At 47.4% G+C, this 18,176-nt stretch overlaps 1 protein-coding gene across 13 annotated transcripts in view; it reads left to right on the top strand.

Moving 5' to 3' along the window:
* SLC39A11 (solute carrier family 39 member 11) overlaps positions 1 to 18,176 on the top strand; it is a 369,910-nt gene that overhangs the window by 239,619 nt on the left and 112,115 nt on the right. For all 13 annotated transcript variants that reach the window (XM_073235864.1, XM_073235871.1, XM_073235869.1 and 10 more), the window contains one exon: positions 2,075 to 2,245. In XM_073235864.1, coding sequence (XP_073091965.1) covers positions 2,075 to 2,245 — 171 coding nt within the window. The remainder of the gene's footprint in view (positions 1 to 2,074; positions 2,246 to 18,176) is intronic.

Below are 18,176 nucleotides of genomic sequence, written 5' to 3'. Positions count from 1 at the left end.
GTTCAGTTTTCTAACCAGCCTCTGCAACCTGAGTCAGCAGATACTGTCAACCTAATACATACAGAAACACTCCCCCAGCTGTGTACAGAGACACACACACACCGTGCTGTACGGTATCTGAGGCAGGTGAGTATTTAGCCTCGCCTTGTGCAAATACTGTCTGGGAGGAGTTGCTGTGCTGTGAGACAGCTTGTGTCCTCGAGAGGCCAGGTTTGTGAGTTGTGGCTACCGTGCATCCGTGCATCGGAGGGCTGGTACCCCTGCATTTCAGGGGATCAGCAAGAGGCCCCTTCTCCTGAACAGAACCAAGAGTGCAGCTGTTTGCAGGAGGGACCCCCTGGGCCCTGAGTAAGGGTGGGCCTGCCTGCCCTTTGGCTCTTTCTTGCTTTTCAAGCTGCATTTGCTCAATTTGACTAAACAAACAAAATGATTTTCCAAAAAAGTGCTTTTTTTTTCTTTTCTTTTCTTGCTTTTGAAATACAAAATGGCATTCCACTGAGGTGGGTTCATCTGCAAAGCGAATCAATGATGGAGTTTATGCACTGAGACTCTGGGCTAAATGGGGTGAAACGCACCTTGCTTTTCAGCCAGGAGCAGGGGGGCCCAGCCAGATGCCCGCTGTTTCCTAATCTGACTTGGGGCATATTTTCTGCAACTTTCAGCTTAGAGATGAGAGTTTTTTTGCTGGTGGAAAATGTGTAAATAGAGAAGGGAAGTAGCACTTCCACAGAGAGTCCCTCCCTGTTCTTCAGGTGATGGCCATGAACTTCAGGGAAGGATGTCCCCCAAAAGAGCATCAGTCAAGCTTTTGTTCTTTCCCCCAACCAGGGGGTGATTTATCATCCAAACCAGGATGCTTTGTTGGTCAAAAGGGTGCAGACAGGCCCCCTGGGATAGCTACCCAAAACGGATGTATGCTTGCCCTGCTCAGGATGGTCCCCCTACAGGCAGGCTCTGGTATCCTGTCCATGACCTCTGGTTATGCTTTGCTGGTTCGTATACTCACGCATGATGGAGACACCATTTTTCCCATTCATGCCACCACGTGTTGCAGATTTGCTCAAGACTGTCCTCCTCCAGGAAGCCTCTCCCACAAATCCATCCCACACTGTGAACCGCAGTCTGGGAGCTCTGCCTCCTGCCTGTTCTGTATTTCAGAGCCAGGAGATTTGCCTCCATTAGGAATAAACAAATAACCCAGGAGACCAAGAGTGTTTGGGACAACCTGGCCCTTAGAAATGATAGAGCCCGCTCTGTCTCTGTCTCTCTTTCCCTCTCCCTGGCTGCCTGATTTCCCATCTCTCTACTTGTCTGCGTGCATCTGTTTCCTTCTGTCTGTCAGGCTGCTTCCTCGACCCATTCTGGTCATGGCTGCCCTTACATTATATTCCCTTTCATATTCAGAACCCATACTTGACTCCCTGGGTCCTTCCCATTCCTGTCGCCCGTCCCTGGGGAGAGAATCTGATTGGTTGAGCCAGGCACCTGTATTGGTTCCCATAAGTCTGTGTGCCCAGGAGAGCAGGTCACGTGTGATATAGTCCTGCAGGGCTGTGGGAGAGAGGGGACACACAGCACAAAATAGTCCACACCTAACACCTAGAACAGTCCAAGCATTTACCTGCCATCCCTCCCTAAATCCTCACAAGGCCCGGTGGAGTAGGCACGAGCGGTATCCCCAACAGCCTGTTTGGCCCCACACACTGAGAAAGTGAGCCAGGAAGGCTGGTTCTGGGATCTGTGCTCCTAATGACTCTTCAGTGTGGTTTTTCTTAAATAGGCTGTGCTAGAATATCCCATTTTCTTTTTTTTTAACCCTTTTTTTGTACCTGTACATTAGGCATTACTCTCTCTCCAATAAATGTTTGCTGAATGAATGAATGAATGAATAAAGGGAGGAAGGAAGGAAGGAAGAAATGGATGAATAAAGGACCCGTCAGAAGGATACACAGCCCGTTAAGAAGTTAGGAAGTAGACCGTTTCCTGTCTTGAAAGCCGCCTGCTGCTTCTCATCCAAGCACCACACGCACGTTTTCAAAGCCCTCTCTCTTCCCGCCCCTGTCTTTTTGCCCAGACAAGAGTGAGAATGGCGAGGCGTATCAGAGGAAGAAGCTGGTGGCTGCCAGCCTGCCAGAGGGCCCTGCTGCCCCTGCGCCTTCCCGGGAGAACCTGGCACCGCCCGGCAGCGGCCACTGGAGAAGGATCGCCCTGCTCATCTTGGCCATCACCATACACAACGTGCCAGGTGAGATCTTGTCCCGGCGGCATCCGGCCACCTGCCCGAGGGTAAAGGCACTCTGCTCGGTTGCCTGGCTGGAAAAGGGCCGTGGGCAATTATGATATGGGTCCTTTTTTGAGGGGTGTTGCAGAGGCAGTACAAATCTTTCTTGGCTGTATTTTTTGGGTCACCTCTTCTAGATCGATCAGTGTATGTCAGAACTCCCCCTCGCAGTTACTTTGAAGAATTTCACTCCGATTTCCCCATAGGAATATCTTCCCAAGTCATTAAGTCATTTGTCACATAAATTCAGAGCTGTTACATGATTACAATGGAAGGTGCCTTTTATCAACACGGATTGCCTCTGGTTCTGCTTAATACTCTTTGAAAATCCTGAATTTAATACAGTTTAACAGTGATGTTTGTCTTACCTGCTTTCTTCATGTGGGCATCTTTCTGAAATGTCCTTACCGGTCCTTTCCTTTTTAGCATTTTGGAGTAATTTGTTTTGTATTTGTTGTTGAATTTAACTGAAAAAAATTTATTGGTGTTCTATTTAAAGCTCATATATATTTCATTTAGAGTAATTAGAAAGCACAGATAAGCATGAAAAGAAGAATACAAATATTATACAAAAAAATTGAGGGAACCTGAGGAGAAGTCCTTGGGTTACATTTTGGGATTTCAGCTCCGCTCCTTACTGCTTAGCGTATCTGGACAAAGTACTTGAGCCCCTGAACCTTCATATACTCTATGACATGAATGTAATTCTGCCACTGAGACAACTGGGGATATTACTTACAAATTAAAATACACTTATTTTGATACTGTGGATTTTTATATAAATATATAAATATATGGTTATATATAATATATATATATTTAAAATATACATAAATATATTATATATATAAATCTATATTTTCATATGTATTATGTACTTGATTTTATACACACGCACACACACCCATATACATACCTACGTACAGATAGATTTTGGTACAGTACTTGGGCCAAATGAACATTTGAAAAATTAAAGCTACTATTAGCATTAGTAATACTATTCATATTAATAATACTCCTGTCCTCCTTTCCAGTTTTGACTTCCTCGGTCTTGAGGTTTTAACATTCTGAGCCACCTTTCATCATGTTGGATTTCACGTTTGAGTAGTAATCTTGCTCAGGAATGTCCCCGGGTGACATAATCTCTAAGTCCTTGAAGAGTTCGTTCATGCCTGTCGAGCTGTTACCCTATTACAGGAACCATGCCTTGACTGGTGAGCTTGCTAAGGGCACATGTTTCTCTTCCCAGCCCCTAAAGGTGCTGCTTCATTATTCCTGGCTTCATTCGGTACTTTGGAAGCAACGACCCTGGCAACCCGGGTTTACTCCTGTGTGGGTAACTTCATTCTCTTTTGCTTGCACGACGAAGAACTTTTTTGGTCCTCTTTAAGGAATGAAAGTTTCAATGTGTTACGTATTCCAGAATTCAATCTGTCTAAAAGACGATGTGTGCAATCACTTTTTAAGCTCAGATCTTCCTCTCGATGAGAAGCACTTTCCTGATTATTTCCATCCCAGTCTTAGGAGCTTCTGTCATATGATCACATAGGCTGGTTTGCCCTTAAATGTTTCTTCTGCATTTGTTTCTCGTTTCTCTCTTGGCTTTGGGTTATCAGTAAACTCTTGGTTGGTTTTCTAGAGCTTGCTGTTCTGTCTGCCTGGAGGTGAAGCCTTATGTGGGATCCCAGGGCACAAACCTGGATTTGCGTTGGTGCAAGGGTCTGTCACACCCGTTCCCCGAATCTTAAAGGGTGGTGTGAAGCCCAAGGGCTTGGTAGAGGCCAACCTTGAAAACCTCCATAGTCACTTGCAATCTAGTAGCTGCTTATCATTGGAGAGGAGAAGGTGCTCACACTGTCTTTTCAGTTACAGCAGTGGCTGGCCTTCTTTTAGCCAGTTGATAAAGAATAAAGATCTGTCCAGTGGGTGTAGAGCCAAGCAAGATTACCGTACCGGCTTGAGGTTCCTTTGGTGATTCCCTGTCCCCATGAAAAGCCAAGGAGTGTTCTAAGATCCAGATTTCATAGTGATGGGGTTCATATACCCAGGAATAAGCTCCCCCCGATTGCCTCCTGCCCGTGCCCCGCCTGCCACCGCTCTTCCATGTCCCCATATCCTCAGTGGGAATTGTTCCCTGGCTTATTTGGCAGACGGTCAGGGAGAGTCAGAGTATATACTCTCTTAAATGCTTATTGACTCCGTGAGAAGTTGGATGAAGGCCAGAAACAAGAGTGTGCCGGCAGGAAGATGTGTGGAATGACACTGGAATCTAATGAGATCTGGTGATCCTAAGTCATCACGGATTCAAGTGTTACTTCTTTCCTATAAAGGCCCTGTTCGGGATCTTTGGCATTTCCAAGTCCAAGTTCAACCTTGTGTCCCTTTCATGGGGAATGCATAGTATCTCTCAAAGTGAGGATCTAGTGGCTCATGGGAATCTGAACTGAGTTGGCTTAATCAGAAGCCGAGTGCTAACAGTTCGTTAAGTGGAGAGCAGCTCACTTGCCTGGATTGAGAGGTTCGAGGGGAGATTTCTATCCTAGTCTTGCCTTATCTTATTATTTGTGTTTTAGTAATGTGTCCTAACAAGAACTTGATTATATCTGTCATAAAACAGACCAAGATCCCCCGTCTCCTGTGACTAACGTTATAGCAGGGAGATAGATAATGAGCATAGTAATAATAGGTGGATTATATGTATTATTAGAAGGCGGTTAGTGCTCTAAAGAAAGAAAAAGTTCACCAGGGCAGTTAGATGGTAACATGTTGTAGAAAGAAGTTGCAGTTTTAAAAAGCGTGGTGAGGGTAGTCATTAAGACCTCCTTGCGCTGAGTCAGCCATGCCAACCACTGGGGGAGAGTGAGTGTTCCAGGTGGAGGGAGCAGCCAGTGCAAAGGCCCTGAGGCAGGAGCACATCTGACACCCATGAGGAGGAGCCAGGAGTCCAGTGTGGCTGGAGCAGTGTGAGTGGGAGGGACAGGAGGACAAGGTGAGGCCAGGAAAGTCAGCCTGCCCTCAGTGGAACTCAGAGGCATGGTAAGCCTTTTCATTTTTATTCTATGGGAGATGAGCCACCCCAGGGTTTGAACAGAGAAGCACGTGATTTGACTTGTGCTTTAAAAGGTTCTTCCTCAGTGCTGAGTTCAGAGTGGACTTGGGAGGGGCCGGAGTGGGAGCAAGGCGACCTGTGTGTGGAGGATGGTAGGGGGTCTGCAGGAATCCCAGCTGAAGACAGCGGTGGCTCTGTGCAGGGAGGTGGTACCAGAGGTACTGAGAAGTGGTCCTGTTCTGGTGTCTGTTGAAGGTGGAGCCAGGGATATTTGCTGATGGGTTAAATGTGGGTGTGAGAGAAAGACAGGGGCTAGGAAGGATGCCGAGCTCTTCCCAGGAAGGAAGGCTGACCAGCTGCAAGGATGGAGCTGCTGTCCTGAAACGGTGGATTTTAGACGAGGACGTCAAGAACTCAGTTTTGGACTGTGGGGTTTACTGGTAGGCATGCAGGTGGAGATCCTGATTATTAGGTGGTTGGCTGTAAGAGTCGGAGTTTGGGGGTGTGAAGTCTGGACCAGAGAGATAAGCTTGGGGACCATTGGCACAAAATTGTCCTTTAAACCCATGACACTGGGTGAAATCACCAAGGATCTAAATACAAATAGATGCATCTCCAAAGACCCCACTGGGGCTCATCTCCAGAGACTCAGGCTTCTAACCCCAGTCTAGAGAGTTCTTGCCCGCAGTTACCATCCTCAGTGACGTGCCCTTTGATGAGAACCATTTCCAGAGCTTGTCTGTCACCAGCTTACCTTTGGAAAGGTCTCTTCTTTAACATTATCCTTTTTAGTTTATTAAAAATTTAACTAGAGCTTTGACAGTCCCTGAGACTCTAGGTCTCAAAGTAGACTTTTCACAGTGCCTAAATGGATAATTGATTTTTTTTGAAGTTTTTTGCCTTTGCTGGTTCAGTTTTATATGTCCCAGGGATGACATTTTGCTAGAAAAAAATTTTTTTTTAATGTGGAAGTAAAAAGAAAGGTCATTAGCGAGTGTCTTGTCTGTTTCTTGGAGGTTACTGGAGTGTGAGGACACACACGTAGGCATGTGTGCACAGCCAGGGCCCTTGGATTAATATTTAATACAGATGTGCAAGGACAAATGAGCTCTTAAACTTCTGTGGCTCACAACCCTCCTTAAGAGCCTGGTAAATGCGGTGGGCCTTTTTACAAGAGAGTGTTGCACACACACATTTTGCAGGCAGCTTTGGGTGTCCTTGGGTCTCACGAAGCCTACCCACAGCCCTAGAGCAGGAGAAAAGCGCAGCTTTGGAGAAATAAATGTAGTCTTGCAGGGAGTTTAAATATTTCTGGGAGAACGGTAATGACCGTGGCGGCCATGGCACTCTACAGCTTTTTGAGCCCACAGTCTCTTAAAGTGCATCTCATGCAGCTTCGGACAGACTCAAGGGCGCTGAGCCTCCCAAAGATGCCTGGGCTTTGGGAAAACAAGCGCCTTCTCTGTGTCTTGAGTGGAATAAAGAATCAACTAGCAATTGAGTTCCTACCAGTCTGCTTTCAGGAGTATCTTATGGTCTCAACAGTGCACTGTACCGTTGCTTTGTCCATAAGAAAGTTCAGTTTAGAGCCCAGACGAGTTTGAGAGGCGATCTCATTCAACCACTCCTCCGTCTGAAGATGTCCAGCCTATGTGTATCATCACTGCGGTTCCTTCCAGTCCTGGCACTGGATGCTCTGCGATCAAGAATGCAAATAGCACGCTGTTTGTTTCACTTCGTAGCCATGTTACTCGTGCCTTCCCTGTGGCGCCTCGCTGCATCCCACGTCTGCTTCCGTCATGAGAGCTGTCACTCTAAACGGCAATTCTTCACATGCGTCTGCTTCCTCCCAGGAGACAGAGCTTCTCACAGGAAAGTCCATGCCATCTTCTTTTTAGATCCCAAGTTAGAGTTCGTAGTGAAGCTCAGTGTATATTCGAGCACATGATTGGTGCCTTTTGGTACTTAACCTCCATTCTCCAAGAGCGGAGGCATTCAAGGATCTGATGTCCCAGAAACCTTCTACCTGAGTCGCCAGGTGGGCTAAGGAAGGGCATTTAACTTCCGTGGGTCTCCATGATGTAGTGGGCTTTCCTTTGTGTCTGAAATGATGTCTAAAGGTCTAGAGAATAGGCTAGATGAGTCACGTGCTTTAAATTTTCCCCTCATTAGAGTCAGGAGTCAAGTCCACTTCGCTGGCTGTTGCCATGACACAGAGAGAGCTGGGGTCACTGCTTGTGTCCACAGAACAGCATGACAGCTAGTTTTAGTTATTTGGCTTCTCTTCATTGATGTCTCCTAACGGACCGCATTGTGGGGCTTTAAATGAAATGCTTAAAGTTTTGATCAGAAGTGATTTTGTTTTAAGGAACAAAGCCCCACAAATCTATACACTGAAATATTAATAGTGGTTGGTTATTCCTGAATATTTATGACTATATGATGAGATGAAAATGTTTTTGGAAAGGGGACCTCTGTTACCTAACAACCGCAACATCTCCAAAGCCCCCAATCGCACAAAACTATGTAGAAGTAACAGTTACCCCTTTGTGCCTGTGATAATCTTATCGGGGTTGTTTTAATTACAGGTTAGAAACAGAATGAAGGATTTTGTTAGCTTCCTATGGCTGCTGTAACAAATGATCACACGTTTAGTGGCCTAAGACAACTCCATTTATTCCCTCGCTGTTCAAGAGGCCACAATTTTGACATTGACTTTCCAGGGCCACCGTCCAGGTGTCCACAGTGCCTTACTCCTGCTGGAGGCTAGAGGGGAGACCCTGCCCCTTGCCTCTTCCGTGTGTTTTACAGGGGCTGCCAGCATTCCTGGTCTTGTGGCCATGTAACTACAACCTCTGCCACCGTGGCACATTGCTTCCTCTTCTGTGGCTAATCTCCCTCTGCATCCTTACTGAGATTTTTGTGATTGTAGTTAGGGCCCACTCGGACAATCCAGGAATATGACCATATCCCCAGGTAATGACATCTGCCAAAACCCCCTTGTCATAAGAATTAGCAGGTTCGAGGGATTGTTTGGGCATGAACCTGGGTATTCACTTTACTTGTGTGGTGTCCACAGGGGTGGCTGTGCAGGGGCAGCATTTCTAATTTGCAGGAAGGAGCTGGTAGCTAATAAGACAAACTTACTGACTGTTTGTTTTCCTGGGACAAAGACAGAATAGAAAATTCTGTTAATAGATGTGGACCTTTCCAGGGAAAACACTGATGCAACAGCCTCTACTTCATCTGTTTTGCTTCCAGAAACTGGAGGAGCATTCTCTGCAGCCAGAGCCCAGGCTCAGTTCATGAATGAGCCGAGCACCACTCAGAGCCACAAATCAGTGGCAGGAATAAAATGCACTCTTAATTCTAGAGGCCACAACGCACTGGGATCTTTCAAAGTTCCAGACATGAAGTGCTCTATGTGTATGATTTGGATATTCATAACCCTGCCTTACATTTTAGAAACTGAGGCCCAGCAAGGCTAAAGACCAACCTCAAGGTCATAGAAGCAGGTGTAGGTTGAGCTTGATTCATGTTCGGTCTCCATATTGCCTCCATTCCACCCCTTGCTCCGATGAACTGTGCCTCTTTGCTTCTGGGGGATCACATGGTGTTTTAGATAGGGCTGCAGAGAAGTTCAGGAAGTGCTTCCTACATTTTGGAGTTTACTACATTAAATGTTAATGTCTGCAACACCACCTCAGCATGTTGGTGTGACCATCACTGCAGATGCCACCAGCTCTGCAGGAAGGGAATTTGGGCGGGGAAACCTGGACCAGAAGCCTCATCCACCCACAGGGCCTGCCGCTGTGGGCGCTCCACAGATTTGTGCAGACTGAGCACGCTTGCAGCCCCACCCACCCAGCACCACCACCGAGCGAGGATGGCCCCGGACCCAGGCAGGTCCTCTCCGTTTATCCACATCCAGGAACGTGCTCTGGAGAGATGGCATGAGCACAGGATTCAGAGTCAGAAAGACCGGGGCTTGGATCCTGGAGCCACCCACTGCTTTACTAGCTGGTGACTTTAGATAAGACAGCGCAAGTGTCAGATTTCCCAGCTGTAAAGTGGAGGTAATATCTATCTTGCAGTTCAGTATTAAGGGAGATGAAGCCAATGACTATATGCACCAATGAAGTGCGGATGACAATGCCTAGAACACAGTAGGACCTGAAAAATGTTATATTCCCTTACACCTGGTCCTCTTCCCCCAGACCCCTCCTCCCTCCTACATCTGTGTTCACTCTGCTTTGATCCTGAGAGCTCGTTGGGTTCTGGTCTTCGTCCTGAGTGGGGATGTCTCAGATCGCTTTAAATTTCATCTCCAACAGGTTATATTTGAAGATGCTTCTCACTGACTCCAGGAGTTTGGAAACACTGCAATATTCTCCTTTAATTATCTGTATCTCAGTGGGAAGCCCGACGTTATAATTAGCACAGGCTCCTGTCTGGGATGACATTATGCTCAGCATACCGCGTTCCTGGGTGTGCGCTGTAGCAGAAGCTGGTGGCACACACCCAGATCACGCTGTTGGGTGTGAGCATGAGAGCTGCACAAACGCCCAGAAGGTGAAATCGCGACTCTGGGATTCCTGTGTGATCCCTACAAAAAAGTGACCGGGAACCTTGTAGATTCACTGTCAACTCCCGTCACAGGCTGCAGGCACACAGATGCCTTCTCCCTCCTCTCTGGGCCTCAGGTTAAGTGAGGCTGCATGAGGATATATGTAGGTTACAATCAACACTCATTTCCCCACCTACTAGATTATGTCATCCTCCAGCCTATTATGTATATTAAAGAAAAACATTAAAGCAAGAGAATTTGAACACATTTTTGTATTAGGACTCTTGAGTTGCCAGTCACTTCCAGTTGTCTTTCTGCTATAGGCAGGCAGATATTAGTTAGAACACGGTTTTATAAGGCCTTTTAGACCTGCACTCGCACAGCAGCTTTTAGCCACATGGACAAGCACAGGCTTTAGAGTCAGAGAGGACAGGAAGTACATCTTGGAGCCACCAATGGTCTACTGTTTATTTATCAGAATTCAATAAAATGCAACATCTAGATCCTCAGTCATACTTAGGCACATGTCAAGCACGGAGTAGCCGTGTGCATCTAGCGGGCGCCATGTTGGGCAGCAAGGATACAGAACAATGCCATTGTCACACATTGCCCTGCTCTAGACCCTTAGCAAAAAATGTGATTCCATGAATTAGTTAGAGCCCACCCAAGCTTGCCTGGGAACAAGTTCTATTTAGGGGAGACATTTTGTTTCCTGAGGCAGAGGCAGCTATTCTCAGTCATGGGATGTGGCAAAAGCATATTGTGAATAGAATAGAGTATCCGAATGAGCAAGTAATTTGTTTTTGAACAAATCTTAATAAATAAAAAAATTTTAATAAATTTACTCTTAAATAAACATTAACAAATTGTAAATTCTAATAAATATATAAATCCCCGTGGTGCCGTCCCTCCCATTCGCTCTTGTTCTGATCTGGTTTCTCGTTTCGAGAGTGGGACAAGCCAGGGTCGAGAGTGGCTCGTGTAGGGGACTTTGGGCGGCAGGCCTGGTATCAGGTTCAATGTCGGGACATGGAAAGAGCCACTCTGAGGACAGCTCATCATCCTTTGCTTGGGTGTTACGTGTAGTGTGCAAATAGACTCACACCCAGCCCCGAGCAAGGCAGCCTCGCTGGGCTGTGTCAGCTTAGCCCCTTGCACAGAGCAGCTTCTCCTGACCCCACGCATACTTTGAGGAGATGCCATAAACTGTCACGTGAAAATCACCACAGCATTTATTGTCAGATTTTTGCTAGGGCCATCGCCCAGCTGATCATGCAGTGCTGCAAAACAAGATATTTATTTTAGAATGCGCTACCTGGACGAGCTTTGCCTCCCCTGTGGAAACAGTCTTCATAGATCACTGCGTATTCCTTCTTTTTTCCCCCGTGGCTGCTGAGACGCAGAGCCCCCAGTTGCTGCTGAGATAAGAATGAAATGCATTCTTATGGCCTGATTATCTGCCTTCTTCTCTTCCAACCTGTTGTGCTACGCTTTAATCCATTCCAAAAGGAGGGAGGTATTAGGGACTTGGCATAGCGATTTTATCCCTTTGTCACCAGCTTCCTTCATTTTGTTTCCTGGGGCATAAGTTATGTCTCACATCCAGAAACCTGGCTGAAAGGTGCTTTACTCTGGATATCATGGAGACTGGGGGCCAGACAAGAGGTGATGAACTTGTCTGTTTACTGTGTGTAGCCAAATAATCAGCAGTACTTTCTGTAGACTTTGCATCTGTGAAGCAGCTAGACCACCCCATCCAAAGGAATATAATGCCAGCTACATATGTAATTATCAGTTTTCTAGTAGCTGTGTTAAAAAAAACAGTGAAAAGTAAGTGAAATTAATTTTTGAAATATATTTTATTTAACCTAAAATAGCCAAAATATTATTATTTCAACATAGACTCAATATAAAACATCGAGACATTTCACGTTCTTTTTTTCATACTAGGTCCTTACAACCCAGTGTGTATTTTACACTCTGATGCATCTCAATTTGGATGCTAAATTTTTAGGGGTTCAAGTGAAATATAGTCCTACCAAAACAAAGCTGTGTCTAACAGAAAAAATGTTTTCTATTTCTTTAGTTGTCAGATGTAAATTAACTAAAATTAAATCATTCATTTTCTCAGTCATGCTAGCCAGATTTCAAGGGCTTCATGGCCATACTGGGAGCTGCCGTGTCAGGTGACAGAGATCTAAATGCCCCAGGGACACACAAAAAAGAAGAAAATACAGCCTGTGCCTTGAATGAGCTTTCCCATCCAGCTGAGGAGACAAAGTTTACACACACATATATAATGCAGTGCAGAATGAATCGATAGTCACAGGAAGCAAAGCAGTAAATGTGAGCCCTCGGGGCAAGGATGTAGTCTATCTCTTGGCTTGCTGTGGTTGAAAAAAAAAATTTTTCTGCTTCAAGAGTTACAACTGAACCCAGGGCTTGTAGGATTGGTTGTCAGCATTTCCCTCCACAGTAGAGGGATTTAGAGGAAGCAGCAGGAATGCCCTGCATGGGGGCAAGCAGGAAGGGTCAAGGCCACCGGCTGGACACCAGGCTGTTGTCTTTCCTCCCACTAGGCAATCAGCCATGTAGGCACAGTACCGATCCACCTTCCCCGAGGCCAAGGCTGCGATGAGAAATAGCTTCAGACCCTCTCCTCCTCCTGGGGACTTCATGCAGAGGACAGGCTCTGCAGGGGTCAGTGGCTGGTGACACCTGAATCAAAGATATCATCATGTCACTAAGTAGAAATCCCAGAGTCCCATGAGATCCACCATGGCTTTAGGATGCTCTTTGACAAGACTTGTCTTCACTGTAAAGAGATTTGTGGCATTTCTGAAACTTTGGTTTATGAAAATGCCCAGCGCCTTTGCTCGCAGGAAGACCTACCAAGGCCCCGTCGCATCTGCTGACGAGTCTCTCTCCCTCCCCACCGTGGAGGTGGCCTCATTTATTCAGAGGCTGTAGCAGATAACAAGTTTAATCAATTGATAACATTGGAGGTGCACACTTTATAATAGCCCCAGCTCATTCCTATTCATGTATATGCTAATTTTAGTGCACATTAATTATGTATTTACTAAGTCCCTGTTTATTCTATTTTGCCTCCATTCCCTTGATAGCTGTTATGGTGTGGAGTTGAAAATAATTAAAATGTGACTTATGTTCTGCAATTACAATTAACTGAGGATGAATCCTGAAGTGAAAATTCCATTTTCTTACCCTGTCTCTGATTCACCGCAGTGAATGGAGTGACACCTAATGTGTTTCTGGGTCGATTCCTCGCTCCACTGCTTTGCCTCGCTTTGCATGGCGGTGCTTGCCAGTCCAGCTCTCCACTTAGCATAGACGTGCCATGACGCGATCTGACTTCCGCCACATGGGGCTTCCGTCTTGTTGATCTGGAGACCCACTTAGAGGTGGTGAGCTCAGCCTGGGGGTTTGGGAGGAGAAAGGAGACAGGGTTACTCTCCAGAGAATACATGAGGGGAAAGTTCTGCAAGTTCAGTCAGCATGAGTCAATGTGAACCCCCTGTGGGGCTGGTGGCAAATCACCTAGACTTCCGAGCCATTTCAAACCACCCATCCTTCACTGGTTCAGCCCTTTTGGGGATAGACAACCCCATGGCCTGTGTGGTCTACATGTTAGCTGCCCAAGGGGACAACACCGCGTCCCCATCAGGGCCAGTCCTAGTCAGTCCTGACTGCCTGCTCGGGCAGTGGTTGGTAGCTACCGGGAGTATTTGGTCCCGTTTCTGTTTGTCTTGGGTCTTGTACCAAAGCTTGCCATGCCCCCAACATCCTATAAATTACTAGAGCATAGTAACTCTCCCTGCCCCCTAATCATCTCCTTATTCTATTAATTTCTCCTAATCCTGCAAGTGGCTCTGAGTAGTTGACTTTGCAGCCCACCTGCATGGCCTGAGCTCGACATGCAGCCTTATAGACCGTTGATCTCTCGGCTTCAGCAAAGCAGCTTATAGATGGAGTGCAAATGAGGACTTGAAAATGAATTCGGTCCCTTCTCCTTGGTAATTCCACTCAAGGGAGAAAGAACAAGGGGAGAAATCTCAAAGCAGATCCATCTTTGTGATAGGCTAGTAAAAAAAATTTAATTAGAAAATAACTCAAAGCTCATGGAGACAGTAAAATTTGGAAATTGCATTTGTTTATAGCAATTTAGACTAGCCAGATTCCCCATTAGCATGAATAGGTAAGAGTTAGGAATCAGAATCCATAGTTTTTCTCTTATTTTGAAAATAGCTATGTGATTGTATGTATGATAACTTCTCCAAGTTGTGGTTTCCAGATCCTAAAGGAAGGGAAATAATTCTGGCCCCACCTCTCCGCTTCACAGGTGATAAGAGGATAAAATACCGTCGTGGGCACAAGCCTGACAGATAAATAGAGTCCTAGGTAAGCCATTGTTAGCCTGCTCGCTGGATGCGGCAGCCACAGGCACCGCTCACCCCCCATTCCCAGCTCCGTTTCCTTTCAGCTGCAGACCTTGGCCGTCATCAGCTCTCTGCTCTTGTTCTGATTAAAGTTCAGAGCTGTCATTTCCAGATATTTTGTTCATTTGCTCCTCCTCTGCATATTCTCAGAAATCCTTCCGGGCACAGAAATGTTAGGGAAAAGGTAGGGGCGTGCTGGCGTGGGCAGAAAAAGTCTCTTGATTCTTGTTTTCAGGGGCGAACAAAGTCTTCTTTAATGTCAATAAAGCAATACAGGCATTTTCTCTCATTCTATCTTAAACACTTTTCTCTAGCAAAGCCATTTGTTTGCAGCATCGTAAGTCACAAGGGCATGTTAGCTTTCCATTCTGTGCTCTGTTCTTAAGGGTCAGCTTCTCCTTCCCACTAGGGCTTTTGTGTCGGGAGTAGGGGATGCGAGGAGGCCAGCTGATGAGCTGAGTCGCTGACCCCTCCTGAGGACAGAGGAATAAGCCAAGGGGAGAAGAGAGCAGAGTGGAATGCCAGGTGCTAAGGACTCGGGGGCATGCTGGGCTGTGTACGGAGTTTGTTGAGGATTTGGGGGCTTTGCGCCTTTACACTGGGTTCTGCCCTGAAGGGACCAGTTGCTCTGTCCTGATTTGCTTGGCCCTTGAGGACTCAGGATAAGCTCTGGGTTTTACCTCCCAGTAATTCTGCAAAGTGCCCTGTTGCTTAGAGACAGGAGATGGTGTCTGGAGGGAAGATAAGGTTGTCAAGGAAACCAAGCCACAAATTCCCTTGTTTTCCTTTGGGTTGCTGGACAGAGCAAAGGATTTTTGCTTTGACAACCGGAAGAAAAGTTATCTTCTTTTCTGTGTATGTTTTAAACAAATTGATGTGTCGTCCAAGACACCCCTGAGTTGGTACCTGAGTTGATATACAGAGCGTTGAGTTTTGCATTGTTTTTTCCCTGATCCTGCTGTTTTTCAGGTGTGTGGACCCCGGACCCAGCCCGTCTGTATGATACCACTTAGCTTTATCCATTTTCTGAGTTTGCTTTGATGGTACCAACTTTTCTCTTCTCATGGTGTGTTCTCTTTGGAAATTCACAGCAGTGTCTCTCTCTTCTCTACTCTCCATCCTTGCATTGTTTGCATGTTCCAGATGGTGGTACCCAATAAACCTAGATATCTTCCTTTTAACTCTAGTGTTTATGATGCAGAAAAAGTCCTTTCTGTGGTCATCCTCCAGGGAATCCTTGCTGAAGGCATGGAAGTTCACATCTGCTCTCTGCTATTGTGTTAGTCCTGAAAGGGCCACATGAGGAAGGGGTACCCCAAATGCTCCCTGTCCTCTGGGGAGTGTAAGGCATGGGGAAAGAGCTATTTATTAGTGGTAGCTATTTCAGCTCCTGATGCTAGAAGCCTGATGGGAGCTTGTGGAATTGCCCGTGTGTGTATGCATGTGTGTGTGTCTATCTCCTCCTGTCCTCTGTGGATGTGCACATTTCCCTAGTTGTTAAGAAGTGGATCCTGGCCCATCTTCTGTGCACCCACCTCCTGCCTGCATATTGCTGTTGAGCAGCATCCCTCGTTCTGAAGTCCCTCTGATGTGCTGCTCTGTGCCACCCCTGACCTTGTGCTGATCTCCTGCTCCACTAGCTGACATTCCTGAACACACTCAGTCTCGTCCCTTTACTGAGTTCTCAGGGGTGGTTCAGTTCCCAGCTCTCCCTGGAGGTGTTGGAGGATTGATCAACCAGGTGAAGGAGGTGGAAACAAGCCCAAAGAGGGCCCAGTGCAGTCGCACCAGGGACATGGAGAAAGGGCAGCAAGAGCAGAGAGGAGGGACCCGTCATCACTGTGTAGGGCTGTGAGCACTGGGAGGCCTGGGGAGGGAGGGCTGACTGCCGTGGTTAGGCAACAAAAAGCGCATTGGATTTTGATGAGCGAAAAAGGGGAGAGAGGCGGGACCTGGTCTCTCCAGAACCCCAGACATGAGCTGTTCTTGGCTAAACTATTCCTCACGTGGAACACACTCTTCTGTGTTGCTCCAACGTGGTGCTGTGGCTGTCTTTTCAGATTTGTGCTCGGGAGCCCCCTCCTCCCCCGGAGCGCCCCTGCCCCGTTGCTCGCCAGGTACACACTAAGCGCCGAGGGACCAAAAGCTGCTCGGGGAACCGGAGCTCTGACGTGTCTGGAGGCTGCCACACCCTCCCTCCCACCTTCCCTTCCTTCCATCTCTGGCCCACCTTTTCACCTGGCCAGTTTTATGCACCTTTAGGGCCCAGTTCAGGGGAGCGTCACCTGCCCAGGTGCACTGGTCGCCCCTCCTGGTAACCCCAGCACTCCGGACGCCCCCACGCCCAGCTCCCTTTGTCATCCTGCTTCAGAGCCACCTGAGAAGAGCGTGGGCCCTTGCTGAGCCCTTGTTGGCTGCCAGCGCTGAGCACAGATCTGCAGTGGGATCGGAGTGCTGGCGAGGGCCCTGGCCCTGGCTGTGCCTGTCGTGTTGGAGGTGCCCTGTGAGGGGCAGCAGCGAGAGAGGGGAGGTGTGAGGGAGACTAAAGGAGCTGGGAAGGCCCTGGAAGTGCAGCTGTTGCACTTTGCTGACAACTCCCAGCATGCATGAGGTCAAGTCATCCGGATAACCTTACTTGGGGCCAGATGGCCTTCCGGATACAACAACAATCTAACGATGATTTGGAAGACAGTTTCAAAGGCCAGCGGGGGAAATAGTCAAAGATTATTCTACAGAGGGCAGTTTTTCCAAAACCTACCTTTTCTAACGGGAAATAGGACGACTTTTACTATGATTCTTTATACATCATATTATCCAACATAATAATCCCTTGTAACGTAAGCGAGGGATGTCACAGAAGTTAGTTGCTGACTTCAGAATGCATTTGTTGATTGGAAGTGAGCTGGCGTATCTGGGCTCCTGTCATGCCTGGCTCACCCGGGTCCTGCCACCTTGAGCATGTGTGGCTCAGCACTGTATGGAGGCCCAAGGGCACACAGGGCCTCGCCCAGGTTTGGGGGTTGAATTTTTGGATGACCAGCATGAAGGTGCACGAGGTGATATGCACCTCATGAAGCAGAGGGGGTAATTGCCTGTGGATTCTCATCCAGTGCCAACTGCTGTCTCGTTTCACTCCCGTGAGCCAGTTTTTGATTTGACTACGATTTCTCTTCTGCAACAGGGAAGCAATGACTTCTGTGCAGCTTACTTCCCAAGATGGCCTGGAGAACCCACTGAAATGGGGGCAGAGGCGGTTGGAAAAGCCTAAAGTGCAGTCCGTGCCCCGTTACATCGTTCTGGTGATTGTTACTGTCACAGGCTGGCCTTTAGGTTCCTAGACTCTCACAATGCAGACACCTTTGCAGACAGTGGCTCATCTTCTCCTTCTTGGGCTGGTTGTGTCTCCACCTGAGAGGGGGAGGAGCCTTGGAAAGTCCCTGGTGAGCAGAGGCGGGGGTGGGGGGGGAGGGACACACAGAGCTGAGGGGGCCCCAGGGACCACGCAGCCCCTTGCCGTCCGTGTCCGTTTCCTAGGGCTGCTGAGCCAATTGCCGCAGACTGGGCTCGCCTTGGCTTTAGCTGGCCGTCTTCTCCCTGTGAATCCTCACGCTGTCTTCCCTCTGTGCGTGTGTGTTTCACAAGGACACCAGTCATGCAGGATTAGGGCCCACCCTACCCCGGTGCAATCTCATCTTAACTAATTACGTATGCAATGACCCTCTTTCCAAATAAGGTCACAGTCTGAGCTACTGGGGGCTAAGACTTCAACATACGAATTTTAGGGAGACAAATTTAACCTCCGTGCAGGAAGACTGGACAAAA

Source organism: Manis javanica, chromosome 4, assembly GCF_040802235.1.
Source record: "Manis javanica isolate MJ-LG chromosome 4, MJ_LKY, whole genome shotgun sequence".
Taxonomy (NCBI): Eukaryota; Metazoa; Chordata; class Mammalia; order Pholidota; family Manidae; genus Manis; species Manis javanica.
Note: the sequence above shows the minus strand (reverse complement) of the source record. Positions and strands in the feature narration are given on the sequence as shown.